Genomic DNA, 22,984 nt, shown 5'->3' with positions numbered 1-22,984 from the left:
TAGGACAAATCCAGTCAAGTCATGGGGACAGTGCTGAGCTGGAAGTTTGGAACTAGGGTGAGGTGGGGGAAGGGGAAATAAGGAAACTGTTGAAGTCCACATTGATGCCCTGGGGTTGAAGTGTTCCGAGGCAGAAGATGAGACGTTCTTCCTCCAGGCGTCTGGTGGTGAGGGAGAGGCGGTGAAGGAGGCCTAGGACCTCCATGTCCTTGGCAGAGTGGGAGGGGGAGTTGAAATGTTGGGCCACAGGGCGGTGTGGTTGATTGGTGCAGGTGTCCCGGAGATGTTCCCTAAACGCTCTGCTAGGAGGCGCCCAGTCTCCCCAATGTAGAGGAGACCGCATCGGGAGCAACGGATACAATAAATGATATTGGTGGATGTGCAAGTAAAACTTTGATGGATGTGGAAGGCTCCTTTAGGGCCTTGGATAGAGGTGAGGGAGGAGGGTGGGCACAGGTTTTACAGTTCCTGCGGTGGCAGGGGAAAGTGCCAGGATGGGAGGGTGGGTTGTAGGGGGACGTGGACCTGACCAGGTAGTCACGGAGGGAACGTTCTTTTGGGAAGGCAGAACTGGGTGGGGAGGGAAATATATCCCTGGTGGTGGGGTCTTTTTGGAGATGGCGGAAATGTCTGCGGATGACTTGGTTCAAGCAAAGGTTGGTAGGGTGGAAGGTGAGTATCAGGGGCATTCTGTCCTTGTCACGGTTGGAGGGGTGGGGTCTGAGGGCGGAGGTGCGGGATGTGGACGAGATGGGTTGGAGGGCATCTTTAACCACGTGGGAAGGGAAATTGCGGTCTCTAAAGAAGGAGGCCATCTGGTGTGTTCTGTGGTGGAACTGGTCCTCCTGGGAGCAGATACAGCTAAGGCGGAGGAATTGGGAATACGGGATGGCATTTTTGCAAGTGGTAGGGTGGGAAGAGGTGTAATCCAGGTAGCTGTGTGAGTCGGTGAGTTTGTAAAAAATGTCAGTGTCAAGTCGGTCATCATTAATGAAGATAGAAAGGTCCAGGAAGGGGAGGAAGGTGTCAGAGATGGTCCAGGTAAATTTAAGGTCAGGGTGGAATGTGTTGGTGAAGTTGATGAATTGCTCAACCTCCTCATGGGAGCACGAGGTGGCACCAATGCAGTCATCAATGTAGCGAAGGAAGAGGTGGGGAGTGGCGCCGGTGTAATTATGGAAGATCAACTGCTCTACGTAGCCAACAAAGAGACAGGCATAGCTGGGGCCCATACATGTGCCCATGGCTATCCCTTTGGTCTGGAGGAAGTGGGAGGATTCAAAGGAGAAATTGTTAAGGGTGAGGACCAGTTCAGCCAAACGAATGAGAGTGTCGGTGGGAGGGTACTGTTGGGGATGTCTGGAGAGGGAAAAACAGAGGGCTTGGAGGCCCTGATCATGGCAGATGGAGGTGTAGAGGGATTGGATATCCTGAATGGTTGTGTGGGGAAAATATTCAATAACTGTCAGATGACACAAAATGTGGAAGTATTGGAAACCATGAGGAGGACCATGATAAGCTTCAAAATAATCGAGTTGGTGGAATGAATGGACAAGTGGCACTTTAACACATAGATACCTAATTCATTTTTGCATGAAGAACATGGAGAAACAATAACCCAAACCTTCTAAGATAGTTGTTGGTGAATTGTAGATTGGAATTGTGTGTCAGAATCTTGCAGAAATCCTGAAATAGCTTATTCAGTAGAAATTTCCTGGCCGTTGAAAATCCTCATGGGCAACTATCTGATGGCTAGAACCCTCCAAAAATCTCTGAGTTAGAGTTGAAGTCTTTGGAGGGTTTTGATCCACTTATCTTATTGGTTAGCCAAAAAAAGGCTTTAGCGGAATTAAAACCTACTCAAACTCCAAGCTAACTATAAAACTATAATTATTAGTTAACTGAGGAAGAACTCAAAAAACTTACTACCACCAGGAACATAATACAGAGTAAATTGTTGAAGCTGCAAGCTAACAAGTCCCCGGATCCAAATAGTTATCATCCAAAAAAATGTGAAATAGTTGACATATTTATTTAAGTGTTCAGGAATCATTCCAATAGATTGAAAAATAATGAATATAAGTCCTTTATTCAAAAGGGGAGAGAGTCAGAAAGCACCAAACTACAAACAGTTATCTGAGGAAGGATTTAAAAGCTGTTGTTGCAGATATTATATTTAATTTGTAAAACTCAAAGTTTTGTGATTAAACATGATTTCTCTTTCAATTTACTGAATTTCTTTAACATTGTGAAATGCTGCAGATAAAGTAGAACTGGTAGATGTACTGTATTTAGATCTCTAGAATTCATTTGATTAGATGTCACAAAGTTGGTGAAAATTAAAAACACTTGGCATGAGGGGAATATATAAACATGGGTAAAAGATTAACAAGCTAACAGAAAACTTAATAATGAGTATTTTTCTGGTTTGCAAGACATCATGACTGTCATTCCACAGGGATCAGTGCTGGGATCTAACTTGATCATTGATATAGATGAAGGGATGGAAGGTATGATTGCTAAATTGCTGATGATGCAACAGGCAGGTAGGAAAGTTAGTTGTGAAGATGATATAAAGTGCCTACCAAGGAATGTAGATAGGTTAAGTGACTGAGAGTATTATTTAAAATAATACAGTAGAGTCCTGAACCATATAAATAGTGGTATAGATTACAATATCAAGGAAGGTTTAATACAAGTAAAACTATCATTCTCCGATTGAACTGCTTTCTCATGCGAGACTGTCAGCTGGAAGCGATTTAACCTGGAGGGTTAACAAGCCTCAGGGGAGGGGGGAAGGTTGAGAAGGACAGCTATTCCTGGAAACCTCAATCAGTGCAGGAATTGGACCATGTTGTTGTCATTACTTTACAGTATAAACCAAACATCTAGCCAAATAAGCTAACCAACCCTCCTAGCTATAGTGACCCTGTATAAAACAGGGTATGATTTGGTCACAAGTGAAGTAGTGTCAAGTTCCAGGTAACACACTTAAAGAAGAATATGTACATGTTGGAGAGGGTGCAGAAAAGATTAAGGTGATTGGTACCAAAGTTGAGAATCGACTGCAGAAGCTGGGGTAGTCTCCATGGAGAAGTTAGGATTGGGAACAGATTTTAATGGGGTGTACTAAATCATAAGGAGTATCTACAGAGTACCCAGGGAGAAACTACATTATTGGAAGGATCAAGAATAAAGTGACACAGATTTAAGATGATTGATGAAAGAAGCTGTGAATATATGACAAAGACTTTTTTTAAAACAGTCAGTCGTTGGCATTTTGGAATGTCCCACCTTAAACTTTAGTGGCGATTAAATCATGGCAGTTGAAGAATTCAATTATTGTCTGAAGCAGAGGAATTTGTCAGAATACGAGAAAGGTGGGGCTGGGGTTGACACCAGGCTTCTGCAGAAAACCAGTACTAACAATGGGCTGAATGGCCTCATTCTGCACTGTAGGGATTCTACAATTCTGTAATTTCATATTCATTTATATAGAGCTTGTCATTGTGCCTGCCTTCGGCTTATCACCCCTGATTTTCTTAATGATTGAAAATCTATCTCAGTCATAAACATAGTTAATGACCCAGCCTTGACAGCCCTCTGTAGAAAGGATTCCTCAGGATCACCAGCCTCTGAGAGAAGAAACTCCTCCTCATCTCTGTCTTAAATGGATGGCTCCTTACTCTGACATTACGCCAAGGTGAGTGCTAAAGTGTGTTAGTGAGTGTGATTGCAATAAAGGGTACGGTGTGTTTCTCTGGCTGTTAATATATTCAAGCAGATGTCTGTGTAATGTGAATGGATAATTGTGATTTCAAACACCACTTAAGTCACATTGCTTAATGCTGCATTCCTTGGTATTTCTCTTGATGTGATCTCAATCATGATAAACTTTTAATTTCAACTGCTAGGGTCCACTAGGTTTGTTTCAATACATTGATTTGGTAGATGATATCTCTAACAGTGTAGCAACTTTTGCATGACCATCAAGATTTCAGGCTCAAATCTGGATGGAACTTGAATGAACAAAAACTTCAGATTTTGGGGGTGAGAGCCCTTCATCAGAAATAGACAACAGTTGTAGACTTTGAAAAAGACACATCCATACTAAAAGTTATTTTTCTTTGAAGATATCCCAGATATCTCTAAAGATTTAATTTACTGAGATTCTCACTTTCAAGTGGTTCTTAAAAAAGTTTTGTGATCTGAATTTGATTGGGATATGACTCACTCCCTGGTGTCCAACAGGATTTTTCTCATCAGAACTAAGTGTTATCAACTTAGTTTCATAATGATCCAGAACAAGTTGACCTAATACAATACACAGTGACATTCGTTAGAACATGGAAACTTAATAAATATGAGAAAGCTTTACTAACATTTTAAAGTTGAATTTCTATATCAACTGCGCAGATGATGGTTAGTCCAAATATTGTTAGAACTCCCTCGCGATACTTATCTGGGCACCTTCACTTTAATACCACCACCAAATACTAAAATACTACAGAAAGTTAAAGATCACTTAATTCATTCAGTTCCAAATACGCCAAGTGTACTCTTAATTAGGGAAGCAGAAAATTAAAGACACATGAATCAAAATACATTATTTAATCAGCTTTCAATGCAGCTCATGAGAACACATTCAACTTCCGTTTGATGATCTGTTGCACTCAGTTCGAACTGGGTGAGTCAAACAAAAATGTTAACAAAAGAAAAATAAATGCCTGCACTCCGTAATAAAATCGGAAGATTTTATTTTAAATGAATGTTCTCACAAACTAGAGAACAAAAGATAAATTCCTTCAATGCGTTTGATTGTTAAGTTCAAACATAAAAGAAACATTATTCAAAACAGATTTTTTGTGTCTGACTTAAGGGTGAATATGTTGACAAAAGAGCAAAGAAGATTTCGTGCATGTCAACTCATTAATCAGCTGCTGGTTCCTATTGAAAACATTCGCAGCGTTTGGATCACGATTATTAGCTTTCCCCTTTGGGTAGCCTTAGCTCTTGTCAGCTTACGAGTAAGTGATCGGTGGAGATGTTTTCATTTTAACTTGAGCATTGTTGTTGTTACACACCTCTGGAACAAATGGTGCATGAACCCAGATCTCCTGTTTCAAAGGTAGGGATATTGCCACTGCACCACAAAAGCTCAACACAAACCAAATACATTATTTAATCAGCTTTCAATGCAACTGATCAACCTGTCAGAGATGTTATTACACCTTTGGAGCTGCTGGGACTTGAATTTACGCTTCCTGGCTCAAAGGTAGGGACACTATCACTGTTTCACATGAGCCCTCCTCAAGACAACTTAATTTATTTTGTGACACACTATAGTCCTCCAATCTAGCCGCTAAGCCATTGGAGGAAAGCCACAACGCAATCCAGATAGATGCTTTGAAGCAATCTGTTCAAATGGGTTATGACATGCTTCGAGAGCAGGTGGCGCTTTACGCAGGCTTTCAGGACCAGAAGTAGTTACACTAACACTGTGCAATTCAACCCTTAAAGCGAACTAGATATTTTCTGATGGACCTGTTCAGAGATGCTAATCCACACCTCTGGGGCAGGTAGGACTTGAACCCAGGCCACTTGGTCTAGAGGTAAACACAATCTAGATTTTTTTTATTACCCAGAAGAGCTATCACGCACAACTGAACTGCTTTTCCACCACCAAATTACCATGGCTTTCTTTTATCATTAACTATCACCAGTAATCAGCCATCTGGCCAGTTAGATATCTACAAACAAAGCCCACTAAAACGCAATCTAAATGGTCTGATTTGGGAATGGGATCCAGGTAACCGACCATTTTCTCATATTGAATTCAGTGAATTGTCAGATTAACAGGATTACCTTATTAGAACCCCACCTATAGCATCCCTGGGGTTCTCTTGCTGTACAGTAGTAGTGTCTCTATCCCGAGATCGAGAGACCTGAGTTCGAGTTCCACGTGCTCCAGGTGTATATAAGAGCACTTCTGCTCCAGAACAAAAAAGTTTTTGTTTTAATTCCCAGGTATCCCTAACCCAACCAAACCTTTGTTAAATCGTAGCCCATAACTTGCAATTAGGTATCCATTGATTAACGAATTGAACAGATTTGTTGAGTTACGATTGTAATTTACTCTCGAGTATCCAACGTTTCCTCCATAGAGGCCATCTATGACATATTCCATTAATTTTCAAAATGTTCCCAGAGAATACTTACTGAGCATTCAATTAATCTGGAATTCATCTAAATTCCACACCACTTCGTTTCTGGATATGAATGATTCTACACGCAAATTCTCTTGAATTCCTTGAGTAAACTAATCCTAAATTTGCCTCTTCCATCTAAGTAATCTGAAGAAATGTCGTGCATGTTTCCCGGAATAATGTTGTACCCAGCCATTTAATGTCGTTGTTGTGACACAAGTTCCCTTACGTTTACTGCCTTCTACCATCCCCTTTTACACAGAAGAGATTCGGGAGTCTCGCTTCTACTATCACTGCTAACACTCAACATTTCTGAACCGACAGGTTATAATATGTCTTTTATGAAATAGATATGACTTGAACCTCGGCCTCGGAACTTCAGAGATAGGGACACTACCACTGACCCACTATCAACCGACCATTGACTGTTTTGAACGCAAACTCTCTGAACTCTTCGATTAGATTATGCTGCAGTCGCAGCGTCCATTAATCCATACATAAACTTTGTGAACCCTTCATTAGATTACATTTGCTAACCCAACTTAGAGTTCTTACTAAACAGGCTCTTACTAAACTGTCACGCAAACCAATTATACCGAGACAGTTTTCAATTGGGATTAATTTTCCCTTTTGTCTTAGTTTGTTGGTACAAAAAAGTAATCTTTTGATTAATAATTTCATCGCTGACAAGGTAATGTGCCATGTATAAATTCCTAATATCATATTCTACCAAAATTGATACAGACATATACAGTCGTGTGTATCTATTCTGCATCTCATGCCACGGCAATTGGAGGTGGGGAAGAAATATCATTTAGTACAAAATTTAAATTTGCACAAATTCTAATGTCCAGGTCATGTTCAATTGCTCGAATTATTGTATTTGGGTGTTTTTAGCTATTCATCAGTTGTACAGACAATTCAGCCATATCTAAATAGATTTATAAAAGCGATTTTTTTTCATGACGTGGAAAGACTGAGACTGTTCCTGTTCATTCGAGGTTAAGGGGAAATTTAATAGAGGGATTGAAAATGAAGGGAGCATGAGAAGAGTCTGTGACCAATGGGTCAGTAACCAAAAGGTACAAATTTAAGATAATTGGCAAAAGATCCAAAGGAGACATTAACACTTTATAGAGAGAGTGAAATGTGATTGAGATACACAACTTTGAAACGCTTTTTCAAAAAGAACTAGATCATTAGTTGAAGGAGCGAAATTTGTGGGGTTAAGATATTGGTTAGTTTTAATAGAAAGGCATTGTGATGTTCCTTCCGTGCTGTAAGATTCTATCCGGTAGGGGGTTGGGGACTGTTGAAATATGCACATTTCTAATGATGGGACATTAGAAGTCGGGGAAAGTTTGGAATTTGACGCTGAACATTTCAATATACAGAAGAGGAGGCCTGTGCCCGAAACGTCGAATCTCCTGTTCCCTGGATGCTGCCTGACCTGCTGCGCTGTTCCAGCAATAAAGTTTCAACAATATACAGAAGAGACCAGGCTCTGGAGATGACCACGCATTACAAGCACCTCCCACGATAAGTTGTTAAACCGGCTTTGACTACGTGTTCTCATTCCATAGGGAATGCCGATGACGTCCTTGTGTATGTATTTTGTCCTTTTTTTCCTTGGAACTGAAGCGTGACTGCTCCACGTGGACGGTGACTTGCTCTGTCGTATAAAACCCACAAGTTTCTGAGTGTTGGATATCAGAGTTCCAGTCCTGGGACTTGAAGAGAACGAGGAGATCTCGACTTTACTGCGAGAAAGAGAGAGACAGAGAGCTAAAGAAATTGTCAGAGGATCAGAAACAGACGCAAACAACTGAAAGAGATCGTTTGTGCTTCAATTTCTCGTTGTCCAATTCAGCACCAAGGGCAGCGACCAAACCTCCAACTACATCCTAAAGCAACAACGTCGTGCAGTATCTGGTAAGCCTTTCAACTGGCTTTCGGTCGATAAATTTGTTTCTGGAAAATGCAAAACTGCATCATTTTTAACAGTGTACTTTCCCATGTATTTCCAGACGAATTGATAGTTATTGTGCGTGTGTGTGAGAGAGAGAGAATGAGAGAAATGGGTTTGAGAGATAATAGATTAGAATTTCGAGTCGAGTATGTCTTATTTCCAAGAAAGATTGAAGGGCGAACTTTGATCCTTTTATTCCGTCACCCCACATTCCCCCAAAGTGGACTTCCCTAATTTTTCAGCCAGGACACAGGTCGGAACCCATTCAGCCGAGTGAGAGACCCTGAGGTAACGCCTTTTTGTGTTGGATTTCAGGACCCGACGCAATGATGATCCGGCTCAGCTCCCACTTCCTGACGCTTTTCGCTCTTCTGAATGTGTTCTGCTCCCGCACATCGGGGTTCGCGGCCCTCGGAAGCTACTCCCACCTGGGGTAAGTTCACTCCCCGCTTTCTCTCCAGCTTCCCAAGGCACTCAATTCCATTTCAATTCCCCACCTCCACCCCCACCCGCCCCATTAACTTTCTAAAGAGTCCTGAACTAATGTGGGCAATCCTACATTATTGTAGATTTGAAAATATAGCATTGAGCTGTACAGAGAGCTGTCGTGGTAGGGGAGGGAGGAGGTTTGTGGGGAGGTGGCTCATTCTGTAGATTTAAGGCTGAGATAGATTATTGTGTGGTGTGGTGCTGGAAAAGCACAGCGGGTCAGGCAGCATCCGAGGAGCAGGAGAATCGACGTTTCGGGCAAAAGCCCTTCATTATGAAGATGGATTCTTGACCAGTTAGATCAAGGGTTACCGGAAAGGAGCAGGGAAGTGAGGAGCATGGAATGAGCAAAATGGTAGAGCAAACTCGCGGGGCTGAATGGCCTACTCCTGTTCCTATTTCTTATGGGCTCATCTGCAATCTCGATTGTCCATTGCAGGATGTAGCACTTACTTGGGGGTGGGATGGCTGGCTCAGCCTCAAGTCCAGAGCTTTGCTATGGCAACACGCGCTGTTGGGGGTGGGGAGCGGGGAGGATTCGCTGATGATGATCACAACTTCCAGAGTATTTCATTTCATTTCGCCTGATATTAATCCATCACATTAAGTGCGTATATGATGCTCATAAATAATTATGGCCACCATACCGAGTAAAATTGTACACATTTCAAGGGGAAGCTAGATCTGTGCGGCGGGGGTGGGGGGAGTGGGAAAGAGTCACTGGGAGAATGAGGTGATGAGGTCGGAAAGGGGGGACGTCAACATGGATCAATGTTACGATGAATAACCTGTTTATGAGCTGCAGATGTTATAACACTCCTACAGAAACCACAAGTCGCCTTAGACTACACTCTGCAGATTGAATGGGGAGTGTGCAATCTGAGATTCCCTCCCAACTCTTTCTAGTGGACTATCCTGGATTTCAATATCAATGTAACATTACGTATGGCACACGCTGGATAGTAACGCTGAATAATTCCCCGACTGTCCCGGGTGAAGAGAAGGACATCCATCCGATTGAGATTTTCGCTGTTTATTGCGAACGGCTTCCTTTAGTCTGTCCCGAATGCTGTTGGAGTAGAAGTGCAGTGATCCTGTGTTGGGCCACGATTAGGTAATTCGAGGTTTGTCCTAATCGGTACGTAGCGGAAATCGTCTGGAAAACTTCAACGATAAAGTAACCAGTGCCTACAGATAGTGACAAAATCACTTGTGCCTCAAATTGCGTACATATTACCCTTTTATACAATTAGTTTCTGTTATTTTGATACTTTCCATAGTTTAGATTGTTGCCATATTTGGTTCTGTCTATGCTGCTTGTCTGCACTGTGGCCACTGAGTTACACCAACACATTGTGAGCCAGCCTTATGCTGTTTATAATCAGACCCATGCTAATTCGTAATCTGACGCCAGTGATGGCTCCATCAAGGCTGACCATAGTTGGACTGACTTTATTTATCTCTGACCTTCAGGCTGCGAAATGCTGTTGGTTTCGATGGACAGTCCAGTGAGGATCAGTCACAATCACCAGTGAGAGCTGATAGTGACATTTACCAAAACCCATCGTCAGACAGCGACAAAGTCTATTACCAGTTGTCCGCAAGCATGCCAAGGTGAGAGAATTACATTGCCAATCCTGCATATTTAAACAAAAAAAAATTCAGAACTGCTCACTATATTGGTCCAGCACAATGATCTACATTAAAACTTAGGAAAAAAAGGCACCTTGGAGCCTGTTCCACGTTCAAACTCAATTTGTGATTGATCTGGTTGCAGCCTTATTTGTCTTGTCTAATTTCCCTCCCCAGCCCTATAACCCTTGACTCCTTTTTGATTTTAAAAAGAAAATCTGTTAGTTCAGATTTGAACATATTCAGTAACTTTGCCTTCAATGCTCATAGGAAGAGAATTCCCAAGAGGTGCAACTGAGAGCAGAATTATCTCCTCATTTGTATCTTAAGCGAAATACATTTTATTTATGAACTGTGCCCACTGTTCGATTCTTTTCTCTCCTAAGAAGCACCTCAGAATCTTTTCCAAGAAGATTGCCTCCCTTTCTGCTGACATCCAGTGAGTACAGGCCCACCTTTATGCCTAAGGCAATCTTTTATTCCCATTAATGTTGAGCACATGACTTCTTAGTAGCCATACTGCTTAGGCAAGTGCTGGTGTGTGTTTGAATGGTTTATAAATGTCAATAAGAAGCAATTGCAAGGGAAGAGTAGTTGATGTTGGGGGGCAAAGTCCAGAGAACCCTTCCTTTCAGAGACTGATCCAACAATTCTGCACAAACTGTCCAATAGTTTTGTAATTAATCATTTCTTTTCATAAATCTCTCAAAAGTCCTCTATATTAAAACTGTCTGTGTGTTTCTTTCCATTCCTCCAGAGCAAAACGACATTCAGACGCAATTTTCACCAACGAATACAGCAAACTGCTTGGTGAAATAGCTGCTAGGAAATATCTGGAATCACTGATGGGGAAAAGGTATGTGAATGCTTGGGGGCAGTGGGGAGTTGCATGGCAGGGACACACTGGGTGTGGGCCGGGGCTCAGCATTGGAGAACATGGAGGATTTTGGGACTTCAAACTGCATCTGAATGCGATTGAACTTAACAATCATGAAATGTATAAACAAGAGCATCAACGTCAATCAATCCCCCCTCAATCAACACTAGAGCAATGAGTTGGGGAATGCATCGCCTTTCTAAATCTGTTAAAGAAAAAGATAGTTTAAAGTGATGAACGAACTGCTCCTCAGTAATGTTGACATACAAATGATAACATTTTTACAAGTGACACTGAGAAACTGGACATTGTTACACCAAATAGAAAAATGCCATTTTCCATTAGAGGGAGAGGAGAAATGTTTTGGCTGCAATTGACAATAAATTGTCAGTGGTCATAAAAACAAATATAAGCCCAACTGATGCTATGGTTGAGCATGCTTTCACACTGGAGAAAGAAAAGATTGGCTGTTTAACAGGAAATAAAGAGTGGACATAAATGGCTCTTTTAAGGTTGGTAAGATGAAATAAGCGGAAGGCCATATGGATTGATAGAACCTCAAATGCTTACAAGTTATGCAAATAACTTGAATGAAGGAATGTAAGATATGATTACCAAATCTGATGTTGGTACAAAGATAACTTGGAAAGTAAGTTGTGAAGAGAATATAAAGCAGCTGCAAAAAACTAGGTTGTGAGTCTACAAAGATGTGGCAGATGAATATAATGTGGGAAATGTGAAATTATCCAATTCAGCAGGAAGAATTAAAAAGCAACATATTCTCTAAATGGTGAATCATTACAGTTTTCTGACATGGAGGTGTCTTAGTACATGAATCACACAAATACTGGTATACAGATAGCTTTTACCAGACTAATAAGTAATAATATGTAATGAGTGGGTTATCTTACAAGGAAAAGTTGCATATTCTAGACTTGAATCTGTTAGACTTTGAGAGCATGAGTTGAATTAATTGAAACATAAAATCCTGAGTGTCTTGACAGGGTGAATGGAGAGGACATTTCCTTTCATGCAAGCATCAAGAACTAGGGGATACTGTTTTAAATTCAAAGTCCTAGCACATTTGTAAGGCTGAGGTGGATAGATTCTAATTAAGCAAGGAGGTGAAAAGTTATCAGCTGTAAATGGGAATATGTGGCTTGAGGTTACAATCAGATCAGCCATGACCTTGCTGAATGGTGGAGGAGACTCAAGGGCTGAATGGTCAACTCCTTATTGAATGTGTTTTACTCACTATGTTAGGGAGCAAGTTAGTTGAATTGTTCAAAATTATGAAGGTTTTTAAAAGCTTAAGAGTGAAGAAACCGTTTGATGAAAGGTTTGATAACCAAAGTGCACCAGTTTAAGGTAATTGGAAAATACGGTTTCTCATGTGCTGCAGATTGTCCTGATCCAGCATATGCTACGGAATATGAAGGATTCCATACTGACTTTCAAAAAGAAAGCATAAAAAAGATGCAGTATGATAGAGATAGAGTGGGGCAATTAGATAGCCCTTTGAAAGATAGTCTAGCATGGGCCGAATGGTCTCTGTCTGTGATGTCAGACTCTGTGACTCAGTATTTTGATATGGCAACTGTATTGTTGAATATTTCCCCAAATTTTTAATTTTAATTGAATCTAAAGGGTGTTCCATTTGAACAAAGATCAAGAGTAAGCCACTTGAGAAAGTCTCTTCAAGCCTGCTCTGCCATTTTATAAGATCATGGTTGATCTGGTTTTAACTCAACTCTGTATTCCTACACATCATCAATAACCTTTCATCCCCTGGCTAATTAAGCATTGATCGACCTCTGCCTTCAGAATGTTTGAAGACTCTGCATCCATTGCCCTTTAAGGAAATGAATTCCAAAGACTCCTAATCTTCTTAGAGGAAAAATATGTCTCCTCATCTGTCTTAGCTGAGCAACACCCTATTTTAAAACTATTACTCCCAGTTCCACCTGACAAGAGGAAACTCCTTTCAATGTACAACTGGTCAAGTCACCTTAAGATCTTTTATGTTTCAACTAAGTCACTACTGACTCTTTCTCCAGAGGATACAGATCTAGTCGATTTAACTTTTCCTCCAAAGCAACCTACTCATTCTAGGTCTTAGTCTAGTAAACCTTTTCTGAGCTGCTACCAATGCATTAGCATCCTTAAGCACCCTGACTAGCACTGGACCCAATACTCTAGATGTGATCCTTCCAATGCTCTGTATAACTGAAGCATAATCTCCTTTCTATTCCGAATTTAATCATGGTTTCAGCCACTTAACGGAAGAATTCTAAATGAAACGTTTTATCATGTGTAATGTACAGCTGAGGTCGGGGAGCAGGCATATTGAATCTTTTTAACTGAACCATGTGCATGGCCTGAACATTTTAGACTGAAGATGCTTTTGTTTCTGATAATCAGAACCCAGGATGAGCACAACGCAAGCAAACGTCACTCTGATGCTATATTCACTCATATGTACACCACTCTCCTGCAGGAGAAGGCAGCGAAAGAATTTCTCGAAAGGATAGCAAATGGCCAGACAAGGTACTTTAAATAAATTTGGAGCAATTATAAGATTATAGAGTATAGAATATAGAACAATACAGCGCAGAACAGGCCCTTCACTCTCGATGTTGCGCTGACTGTGAACTATTCTCAACTCGTCCCCCTACACTATCCCAAAATCATCCATATGCTAATCTGAGGATTGTTTAAATCTCTCTAATGTGGTTGAGTTGACTACATTAGCAGGTAGGGCATTCCACGCCCTTACCACTCGCTGCATAATGTACCTGCCTCTGACATCTGTCTTAAATCTACCACCCCTCAATTTGTTGTGATGCCCCCTCGTACACACAGAAATAATCATCCTAGGAAAAAGACTTTCACTGTCTACCCTATCTAATCCTTTGATCATCTTGTATGTCTCTATCAAATCCCCTCTTAGCCTTCTTCTTGCCAATCAGAACAGATTCAAGTCTCTCAGCCTTTCCTCATAAGACCTTCCCTCCAGACCAGGCAAAATCCTGGTAAATCTCCTCTGCACCTTTTCCAATGCTTCCACATCATTCCCAAAATATCGGGACCAGAACTGTACACAATATTCCAAGTGTAGCCGCATCAGCGTTTTGTATTGCTGCAGCATGATGTTGCGGCTCCGGAACTCAATCCCTCTACGAATGAAACCTAACACACTGTATGCCTTCTTAACAACACTATCCTCCTGGGTGCAACTTTTAGGGATCTATGTATATGGACTCCAAGATCCCTCTGCACATCCATACTACCAAGAATCTTTCCATTGACCCAGTACTCTGCCTTGCTGTTCTTCTTCCCAAAGTGCATCACCTGACATTTAGCTGCATTGAACTCCACTTACCACCTCTCAACCCAATTCTGCAGTTTATCCAAGTCCCCCTGCAACCTGTAACACTTTTCCACACTGTCCACTACTCCACCAACTTTAGTGCCATCTGCAAATTTACTAATTCATCCACCGATGCCTGCGTCTAAGTCATTTCTAAAAATGACAAACAGCAGTGGTCCCAAAACACATCCTTGTGGCACATCATGAGTAACTGGACTCCAGGCTAAATATTTTACATCAACCACCACTCGCTGCCTGCTTTCAGAAAGCCAGTTTCTAATCCAAACTGCTAAATCACCCTCAATTCCATGCCTCTACATTTTCTCCAACAGTCTACCATGTGGAACCTTATCAATGGCTTTACCGAAGTCCATGTATACCACATCAATTGCCCTACCATTATCTACATGCTTCGTCAGCTTCTCAAAAAACTCAATGAGGTTTGTGAGACACGACCTGCCCTTGACGAAACCATGTTGACTATCTGAAATCAAATTGTTGTTTGCTAGATAATTATAAATCTTATCTCTTATAATCCTTTCCAAAACCTTTCCTACAACAGACGTAAGGCTCACTGGTCTATAATTACCTGAGTCATCTCTACTGCCCTTCTTGAGCAAGGGTACAATATTTGCAATCCTCCAGTCTTCTGGTACCAAACCTGTAGACAATGACGACTCAAACATCAAAGCCAAAGGCTCTGCTATCTCCTCCCTAGCTTCCCAGAGAATCCTCGGATAAATTCCATCTGGCCCAGGGGACTTGTCTACTTTCACTCTTATTACAATTGCTAACACCTGGTCATAACTAACCTCAATCCTTTCTAGTCTAATATCTCATACCTCATTCTTCTCCTCTACAATATTCTCCTTTTGCTTAGTGAAAATGACCAGAATGTGCCTCAAGAGTCCGTAAGCCCAGATCTACACTGGTACTGATGTCTTCAATGCAAATCTGTCCTGAGTATGCATGGTATAAAAATTGTGTCGAGAAACAACCAAGACACAGGTTACTTGATCTAACCCAATATGTGTTTGCCCTGCACACACCATATATTCAATTTCTCAACTTAAACACTCATAATCTCTGCTTTTGTCACGTCCTTGGTTGTTGCATTACATAGCCTTGCAAAACCAGATGTATTCTCTCTATCCAAAGCCTCTCATATTCAATTCAACATGTAAGACATGGTTCAATGGAGTGTTGAAGGGATGCTACACTGTTAGGCGTTCTGTCATTTAATATCCCCAGATAGATGTAAAGATCCACTGACCCTATATGAAAATTGTGGGGGATTTCTCTGTGCCTTGACCAATATTTCTCCTTCAACCTGCATTCATTATCTCACTGCTGCTAGTGGGTCCGTGGTATTGGAAATTGATAAACATATCTTTCCTTATATTAGTACTTCATCTTAAAGCTACTTAATTGGCTGTGAAGTCCTTTGGAAGGTCTTGAGTTTGTGAAAGGTGGGAAGTAAAAACATGCTCTTCCTAGTTGTTTCATACATGTTTGTCAGTGGCACTACCATTCATTACTATCCCTGTAGAGACCAACAACCTTAAAACAATTCACCCTTTCCGTTAATAGTAAAAAGGGTGATAAACACTTTTTCATATTTTAAGATATTTCTCTGTGACAATCAGGCTAAAAGTGTTATCAGCTAAACACTATTATTGTAGTAAACTTATACTGTCAACTACAAAACAGAAAATTTCCCCTTTACTATCGACAAAAGAAAAATTCACTTCACAACTACATATAACTCTGCCCTTAAGTAGGCAATCAGTTTTCCCAGATCCAGACCTAAATTGATCCTTAGCTTGCAAATGCTTGTTTCCTTTGCTTACTTTTATTTCCCAGCCAGGTACCTTTTTAACCCAAGAACTATCTTTTATGATTACTTTTCCTAGAGGTTCTCCATCTGGCATAGGACAGGCAAATCTTCCATCCTTTTTGCAAATCCTTAATACATTGTTCCTTTCAATCTGAGCATGGGCACCACTCTGTTTCTGTCTCGTGAACCAGACAGACTATCAAATTTTATTCATTCCCTCCCCCAGATCCTAATGAAGCGATTGTGATTTTCTCAGGGATAGTTCTAAAACTGAGCCCTTCCTCAAAGCTCAACTCCATGATAATGTGATAATGTGCATCACATTGACCTTGTGATTGCTGATTTGCCACATTGAGACCCCAAATCGCTTATCATGAAAGTAAATTAAAACATAAGTGTTTACAACTTCACAATCTGACCATGTTCCAGGGATTTCAGAGATTATAAATCTAATTAATGTAAACAGGACTGTTGCTGCCATTGGTTCATGCGTGAATGTTTCCCACCTTCTTTCCAATAAAACAACTTACATCTCCCGATAATTTCTAATAGACATTTCACCCCACCTTGTTGTTGGACAGGGTTAGGAAAAGTTCCAAAGCCCCTTTCATTTTACCTTAGATTAAAATATAAATAAAGGTAAAGTCACCATAGTCTTATTGGTGTACTTTCCCCTTAGAGAGAGAACTGATGGTGGTTTAACCTGAGGGTCACAATGCCTCAGGTGAGGAGAGAGTTTGAGAAGAAGCATTGTTCATAGTAACTTCAGCAGGTGTGGGAATTAAACCCACACTGTTGGAATCATTTGACATTGCAAACGACCTATCCAGCCAACCAAGCTAACCCACCCACAAAATCAAAAGCTATAACAATCTCATTAAACTTCATGTCTAACGTTTGGAAGAATAATATGGACACTCAAGTCCTGAAATCTGAGCAATCCTCCTGCTGCCAAATTTGTTCTCAAAACATGTGCACGAAACCTAAGCTTAAGTGTGCTTGTTCCAGTTTAAGCAATGCACTTGCTAATACTTTTCAGAAGTGGGCTTCTTAATAGAGTAGAACTTAGCATTGAATTATTTTTGTATATTTTTCTTCTAGATTTCCAACTGAATTGATTCAACACTTACTTTTAAGTTATGATTCAATGCCTTTCAAGAGTTAATGGTAACAAATCCAGGTAATAGAAAGAATTATTGTTCTAAGTATGGTGAACAACTCTTTCTAATTTTCCAGCAGCCAGCAAGATCCAAACTCAGCTAATACCTTAGACAACCCCTCGCCTGTTGAAAATTATGTCAGTGATGCGATTTAGAGTCAGCTTCAAGATTAGGTAAGTATCGATTCTCCCACCGGGATACATGTGAAAGTCCTGGATAATTTTCAGTAAGTGCAATTGTAGTTAGTGATTAATCATTTGCATTAAAACAAACTATCAGTTTCTCACAGGTTTGGTCAGTACAGTACGGCAAAGGAGTTTTTTCTGTTCTGTAACTTCCTGCAGGTACGATATGGTTTATCATCCGGCAGATTGCCATAATAACTCATTTGTTCATGAATGTCCTGTCAAAAAGGAAATCTAGCATCCATTCCCAGTCTGACTTATACATACTAGTGTGGTTAATAAGCCACTCAGTTGTATTGGAATAATGGTTCAAGAAGAAGGTGCACTAATATTGTCCAAAGACATCTAAAGACTCAAAATAAATGCTGACCTTGACAGTGACACCCACATCCTGAGAATCAATTAAAAAGAGAACAGTTCCATTCATTGAAATGGGTTTGCAATCTGTGTGATGATGCATCTGGAAATAAAATTCTGTTCACAATGCTCTGGAAATAACAATATTTTATCAAAGCTACTTTAGAGAGGCTTTTTGTAGATAAAAGGATAAATTCATCAACCTCATGCTCTGAGCTGCGAGCTATGCTAAAAGGGAATATGAGTCACAGCCACAGATACAATAGGGTAGATGTATTACTGGATGTATTCTCTCTGAATGCCATGCTTGAAGGTGCTTAATGCAATGTACAGTTTCCTCTGGAATAGACTGTAGTTACCCCTGTCAGATATTTTGCTATAAAGTAATTGAGAAGTGATGAAGCATTTTTCTCAAGTGGTCTATATCAGTGAGTAATGTTCAGGTTGGACTATGTTTGGGAAATATTATAGAATTAAAATTAAAGGTTTCATCATTGTGATATTTCCTACTAATATCCCCATACACATTTGCAGTCAATGCCTTACTTTCCTGAGATTTATTGTGAGCAGTGGCAGACTTAAAAGTGACCTGATTTTAGAGAGTAGGACTCCATCAATTTGACATTTTCATTTAATATTTCATGGGACGTGAGCATCCTAGGCAAGGCCAACAATTGTCACCCTTCTCTGGGTGCCTTGAGCTGAGTGACTTGGGAGGCCACTTCAGAGCCAACTGTATTGCTGTGAGTCAGGAGTCACATGTAGCCTGGACCATGCAAGGATGGTAGATTCCCTTCCCTAAAGGGTGTTACTGAAACAAAGCTTTTGTGACAGTTGATAATTTCATGGTCACCGTTACTGTGATGAGTTTCCAATTCCAGAATATTTAGTTAATTGAATTAAATTTCCCCCAACTGTTGTGGTTGGGGTTTGAATCCATATCTGCAGAGCATTAACATAGATATCAAGGTTACCAGTCCAGTGACATTACCATGCCACCATTTTCTATTCCTGCCTTGGCTAATTAAATCTATCAAAGCACCTCCTCTGGAGAGCCAATTGAATGACAATCTTTTTTTGAAGTGTAAAATTATTTGCTTTTCTTTCCCTTTATTTAACAAAGTATTTGTTGATTACTCAGTCTGTCATCTGTTCCGTTGCTGTTTCTAGATTAAAGGGGGGTCATTTTAATCTTTCTTCAAGACAAGTGGAAGCAGTTAGATGTTCTGTACCATTTTTAAATGCTGCTAAATTTACAATTGATAAATAAAATGTGGAAAGAAATTGACCAGGATATAAAATGACTCGCCAACCAGATTGCATCAGTCCCCTGATGGATGGGCCAGATTAAAGATTTCCATCTTGCCTCTCCCAACCAAATGTAAACCAAATAGTTGCAAGTGAGCTTGGCCACACTTGCCTTAAAAAGCAGATTGTGAAATGAATACTTAGATTTGTGGGTTCAATTCCTGCTCTAGAGACTGGAGCACGCAAACTCGGCAATGTTCTTGATTCAGAAAGTGAGGTCTGCAGATGCTGGAGAGCAGAGCTGAAAATGTGTTGCTGCAAAAGCGCAGCAGGTCAGGCAGCATCCAGGGAACAGGAGAATCGAATTTTCGGGCATAAGCCCTTCTTCAGGAATGAGGAAAGTTTGTCCAGCAGGCTAGGATAAAAGGTAGGGAGGAGGGACTTTGGGGAGGGGCGTCGGAAATGCGATAGGTGGAAAGAGGTCAAGGTGAGGGTGATAGGTCAGACTGGGGTGGGCCGGATAGGTCAGGAAGAAGATTGCAGGTTAGGAAGGCGGTGCTGAGTTCGATGGATTTGACTGAGACAAGGTGGGGGGAGGGGTAATGAGGAAACTGGTGAAATCCGAGTTCATCCCTTGTCTCAGATTCCTCCCTCCCCTTCCTCGACCTTTCTATTTCTATCGCAGGCGACCGAATCAACACGGACATCTACTACAAACTGACCGACTCCCACAGCTACCTGGACAACACCTCCTCCCACTCTGCCCCCTGTAAAAACGCCATCCCATTCTTCCAATTCCTTCGTCTCCAGCGCATCTGCTCCGAGGAGGACCAGTTCCAAAAACGTACAACCCAGATGGCCTCCTTCTTCAAGGACCGCAATTTCCCCCCCGACGTGGTCGACGATGCCCTCCACCGCATCTCTTCCACTTCCCGCTCCTCGCCCTTGAGCCCCGCCCCTCCAACCGCCACCAGGACAGAACCCCACTGGTCCTCACCTACCACCCCACCAATCTCCATGTACAGCACATCATCTGCCATCATTTCCGCCACCTCCAAACGGACCCCACCACCAGGGATATATTTCCCTCCCCTCCCCTATCAGCATTCCGTAAAGACCACTCTCTCCGTGACTCCTTCGTCAGATCCACACCTCCCACCAACCCAACCTCCACTCCCGGCACCTTCCCCTGCAACCGCAGGAGGTGCAAGACTTGCGCCCACACCTCCCCCCTCACCTCCCTCCAAGGCCCCAAACGAAACTTCCATATCCACCACAGATTCACCTGCACCTCCACACACATCATCTATTGCATCCTCTGCACCCGGTGTGGCCTCCTCTATATTGGGGAGACAGGCCGCCTACTTGCAGAGCGTTTCAGAGAACACCTCTGGGACACCCGGACCAACCAACCCAACCACCCTGTGGCTCAACACTTCAACTCCCCCTTCCACTCCACCAAGGATACATCGCCAGACCACAACAACACGATGGTTGGAGGAAGAGCGCCTCATCTTCCATCGAGGAACCCTCCAACCACAAAGGATGAACTCGGATTTCACCAGTTTCCTCATTTCCCCTCCCCCCACCTTGTCTCAGTCAAATCCATCGAACTCAGCACCGCCTTCCTAACCTGCAATCTTCTTCCTGACCTCTCCGCCCTCACCCCAGTCTGACCTATTACCCTCACCTTGACCTCTTTCCACCTATCGCATTTCCGACGCCCCTCCCCCAAGTCCCTCCTCCCTACCTTTTATCTTAGCCTGCTGGACAAACTTTCCTCATTCCTGAAGAAGGGCTTATGCCCAAAACGTCGATTCTCCTGTTCCCTGGATGCTGCCTGACCTGCTGCGCTTTTCCAGCTACACATTTTCAGCAATGTTCTTGATGCAATATTAAGGGAGTACAGAGCTCTCTGAAGTGTGAACCTTTAGTTATCATGTTGAAACGAGTTCCCTGCTGTAGAGATTCTACTAAAATCAGCTAGGTAGACATCTTGGAATATGTGTTCCCGGATTGGGGCTGTTAGTCTTGTCCAAACAGGGAACCCTGTCTGACAGATATAAACAGGAATGTCAGGGGTTCTGCTCACTGAGAGCTGGCATGAGAAAGCTAGTATATCAAGTACTACATACATGGAGTCATAGAGTCATAGAGATGTACAGCATGGAAACAGACCCTTTGGTCCAACCTGTCCACACCGACCAAATATCCCAACCCAATCTAGCCCCATCTGCCAGCCTCCATATCCCTCCAAACCCTTCCTATTCATATACCCATCCAAATGCCTCTTAAATGTTGTAATTTTTCCAGCCTCCACCACATCCTCTGGCAGCTCATTCCATACATGTACCTACATGTAAATAAAGGGGAGCTTTGTGAGAGGATATGACCTCTATAGAGTTGTTTTACCTGCCCTCTCTTAGGTAGAGGTAAATTACCCAGTGGAAGAACAGTAGAGAAGAGGGAGAATTCTTCCTTGTACCTGGACCAAAATGTATCATTGTCAAGAATTTAAATCAAGTTGTAATTTATTTGAGTTAATAAGGCCAAAATTAACATAATGTTTCTCAAAGATTTCTTATTGAAATGGACAGTGAAGGGGGGGCTGCAATATCACTGAATGTATTGAGTCTCTGACTCGAGAAAGACATACACTGTCTAATAGCTGCTCTTTCTGTTTTAAATAGAATCTCTGAAGACCTCCGAATTATTGAGCTGAAAACTACATACAGCCTTTTTCCTTTATTAATCAGGAGAGAATGCATCAGACTCCAAAGCTAGTATGTTGTGTAGTGAAAGTCTTGGTGACCTATTTAGTTCCTTGTAAATGAGAGTCACTGTTCATTCACTATAAATAACATCTTTTTTTGGTCAACCTTTGTCTAAAAGTTATATATATCTATTAAATATATATTGACAATGTTACTCTTCTATACTGCCCTAACCCCTAATAAATGTATTGAATGCAGCATGTGAAAGACACACTGTATTAACTTACGTTGTAAACGTACCCACTACACTCAAGGCTGTTAATGAGTTCTCAATTGTTATCACTTCTGGACTATAAACTTTGAATTATATCTCTGGTGTATTAAGTCGTATATAATTTGTTTCCCTTTGTCTTACTCAAGTTGCAAGGGAAGCCTTTATGTCAAAGGGACCCAATACAAAGGGATGAACTTTGTGTTATCTGCTTAAAACTTACCAGCTGGTGGATTGCATTCAGTTTTGAGGGAGCACCTCAGGAAGGAGACATTGGCCTTGCAGGGGCTGCAGTGCAGATTCACAGTTGTGGTAGTGTCCCTACTTCTTGGACAATAGATCTGGGTCAAGTCCCACCCACTCCAGAGATATGTCTGAACAAATGGATTGAAACTATCGAGAACGGACATAAAGAGAGTTAAACTCTGAGGAAAGGTTTGCGGCTTTTGGAATATTGACTGAAAAGTGAAATATCAAGTCAACATAAAGTGACAAATATTCACTGGTGCATAACATGTGTAAAAAGGCTCAACAGAATGATCCATAGATAAAACCGTCAAAGTAAGGTTGCGACTACAGGTCACAAATTCATTACAGAACAGACAGAGGCCATTCAGACCATCACATCTGCACTGGCTCTCTTTACTGATTTAACTTAAAGTTAATCTA

At 41.5% G+C, this 22,984-nt stretch overlaps 1 protein-coding gene across 2 annotated transcripts; it reads left to right on the top strand.

The window, feature by feature from the left end:
- Positions 1-7,868: 7,868 nt before the first annotated feature.
- vip (vasoactive intestinal peptide) lies at positions 7,869-22,413 on the top strand. Of its 2 annotated transcripts, none has more exons than XM_087991066.1 (7): positions 7,869-8,138; positions 8,491-8,608; positions 10,138-10,278; positions 11,054-11,152; positions 13,595-13,720; positions 17,620-17,713; positions 22,021-22,413. In XM_087991066.1, the coding sequence occupies exons 2-6, from the start codon at positions 8,502-8,504 to the stop codon at positions 17,693-17,695; spliced, it is 549 nt and encodes a 182-aa protein (XP_087847192.1). In that variant the 5' UTR covers positions 7,869-8,138; positions 8,491-8,501; the 3' UTR covers positions 17,696-17,713; positions 22,021-22,413. The 2 variants fall into 2 exon arrangements, with proteins under 2 accessions (XP_087847192.1, XP_087847191.1); XM_087991065.1 differs by having other exon boundaries at positions 7,871-8,138; positions 17,617-17,713.
- Positions 22,414-22,984: the final 571 nt, after the last annotated feature.

The sequence above is a fragment of the Chiloscyllium plagiosum genome, unplaced genomic scaffold (genome assembly GCF_037043375.1).
Source record: "Chiloscyllium plagiosum isolate Xiang-an unplaced genomic scaffold, Cpla_swu_hap1 HiC_scaffold_10, whole genome shotgun sequence".
Classification (NCBI taxonomy): domain Eukaryota; kingdom Metazoa; phylum Chordata; class Chondrichthyes; order Orectolobiformes; family Hemiscylliidae; genus Chiloscyllium; species Chiloscyllium plagiosum.
Note: the sequence above shows the minus strand (reverse complement) of the source record. Positions and strands in the feature narration are given on the sequence as shown.

Coding starts and splice junctions, on each gene's coding strand:
- vip (XM_087991065.1), top strand. CDS start 8,502: ATGATGATCCGGCTCAGCTCCCACTTCCTGACGCTTTTCGCTCTTCTG. Junction 8,609..10,137: donor GGAAGCTACTCCCACCTGGG/GTAAGTTCACTC, acceptor TCTGACCTTCAG/GCTGCGAAATGCTGTTGGTT. Junction 13,721..17,616: donor ATAGCAAATGGCCAGACAAG/GTACTTTAAATA, acceptor CTAATTTTCCAG/CAGCCAGCAAGATCCAAACT.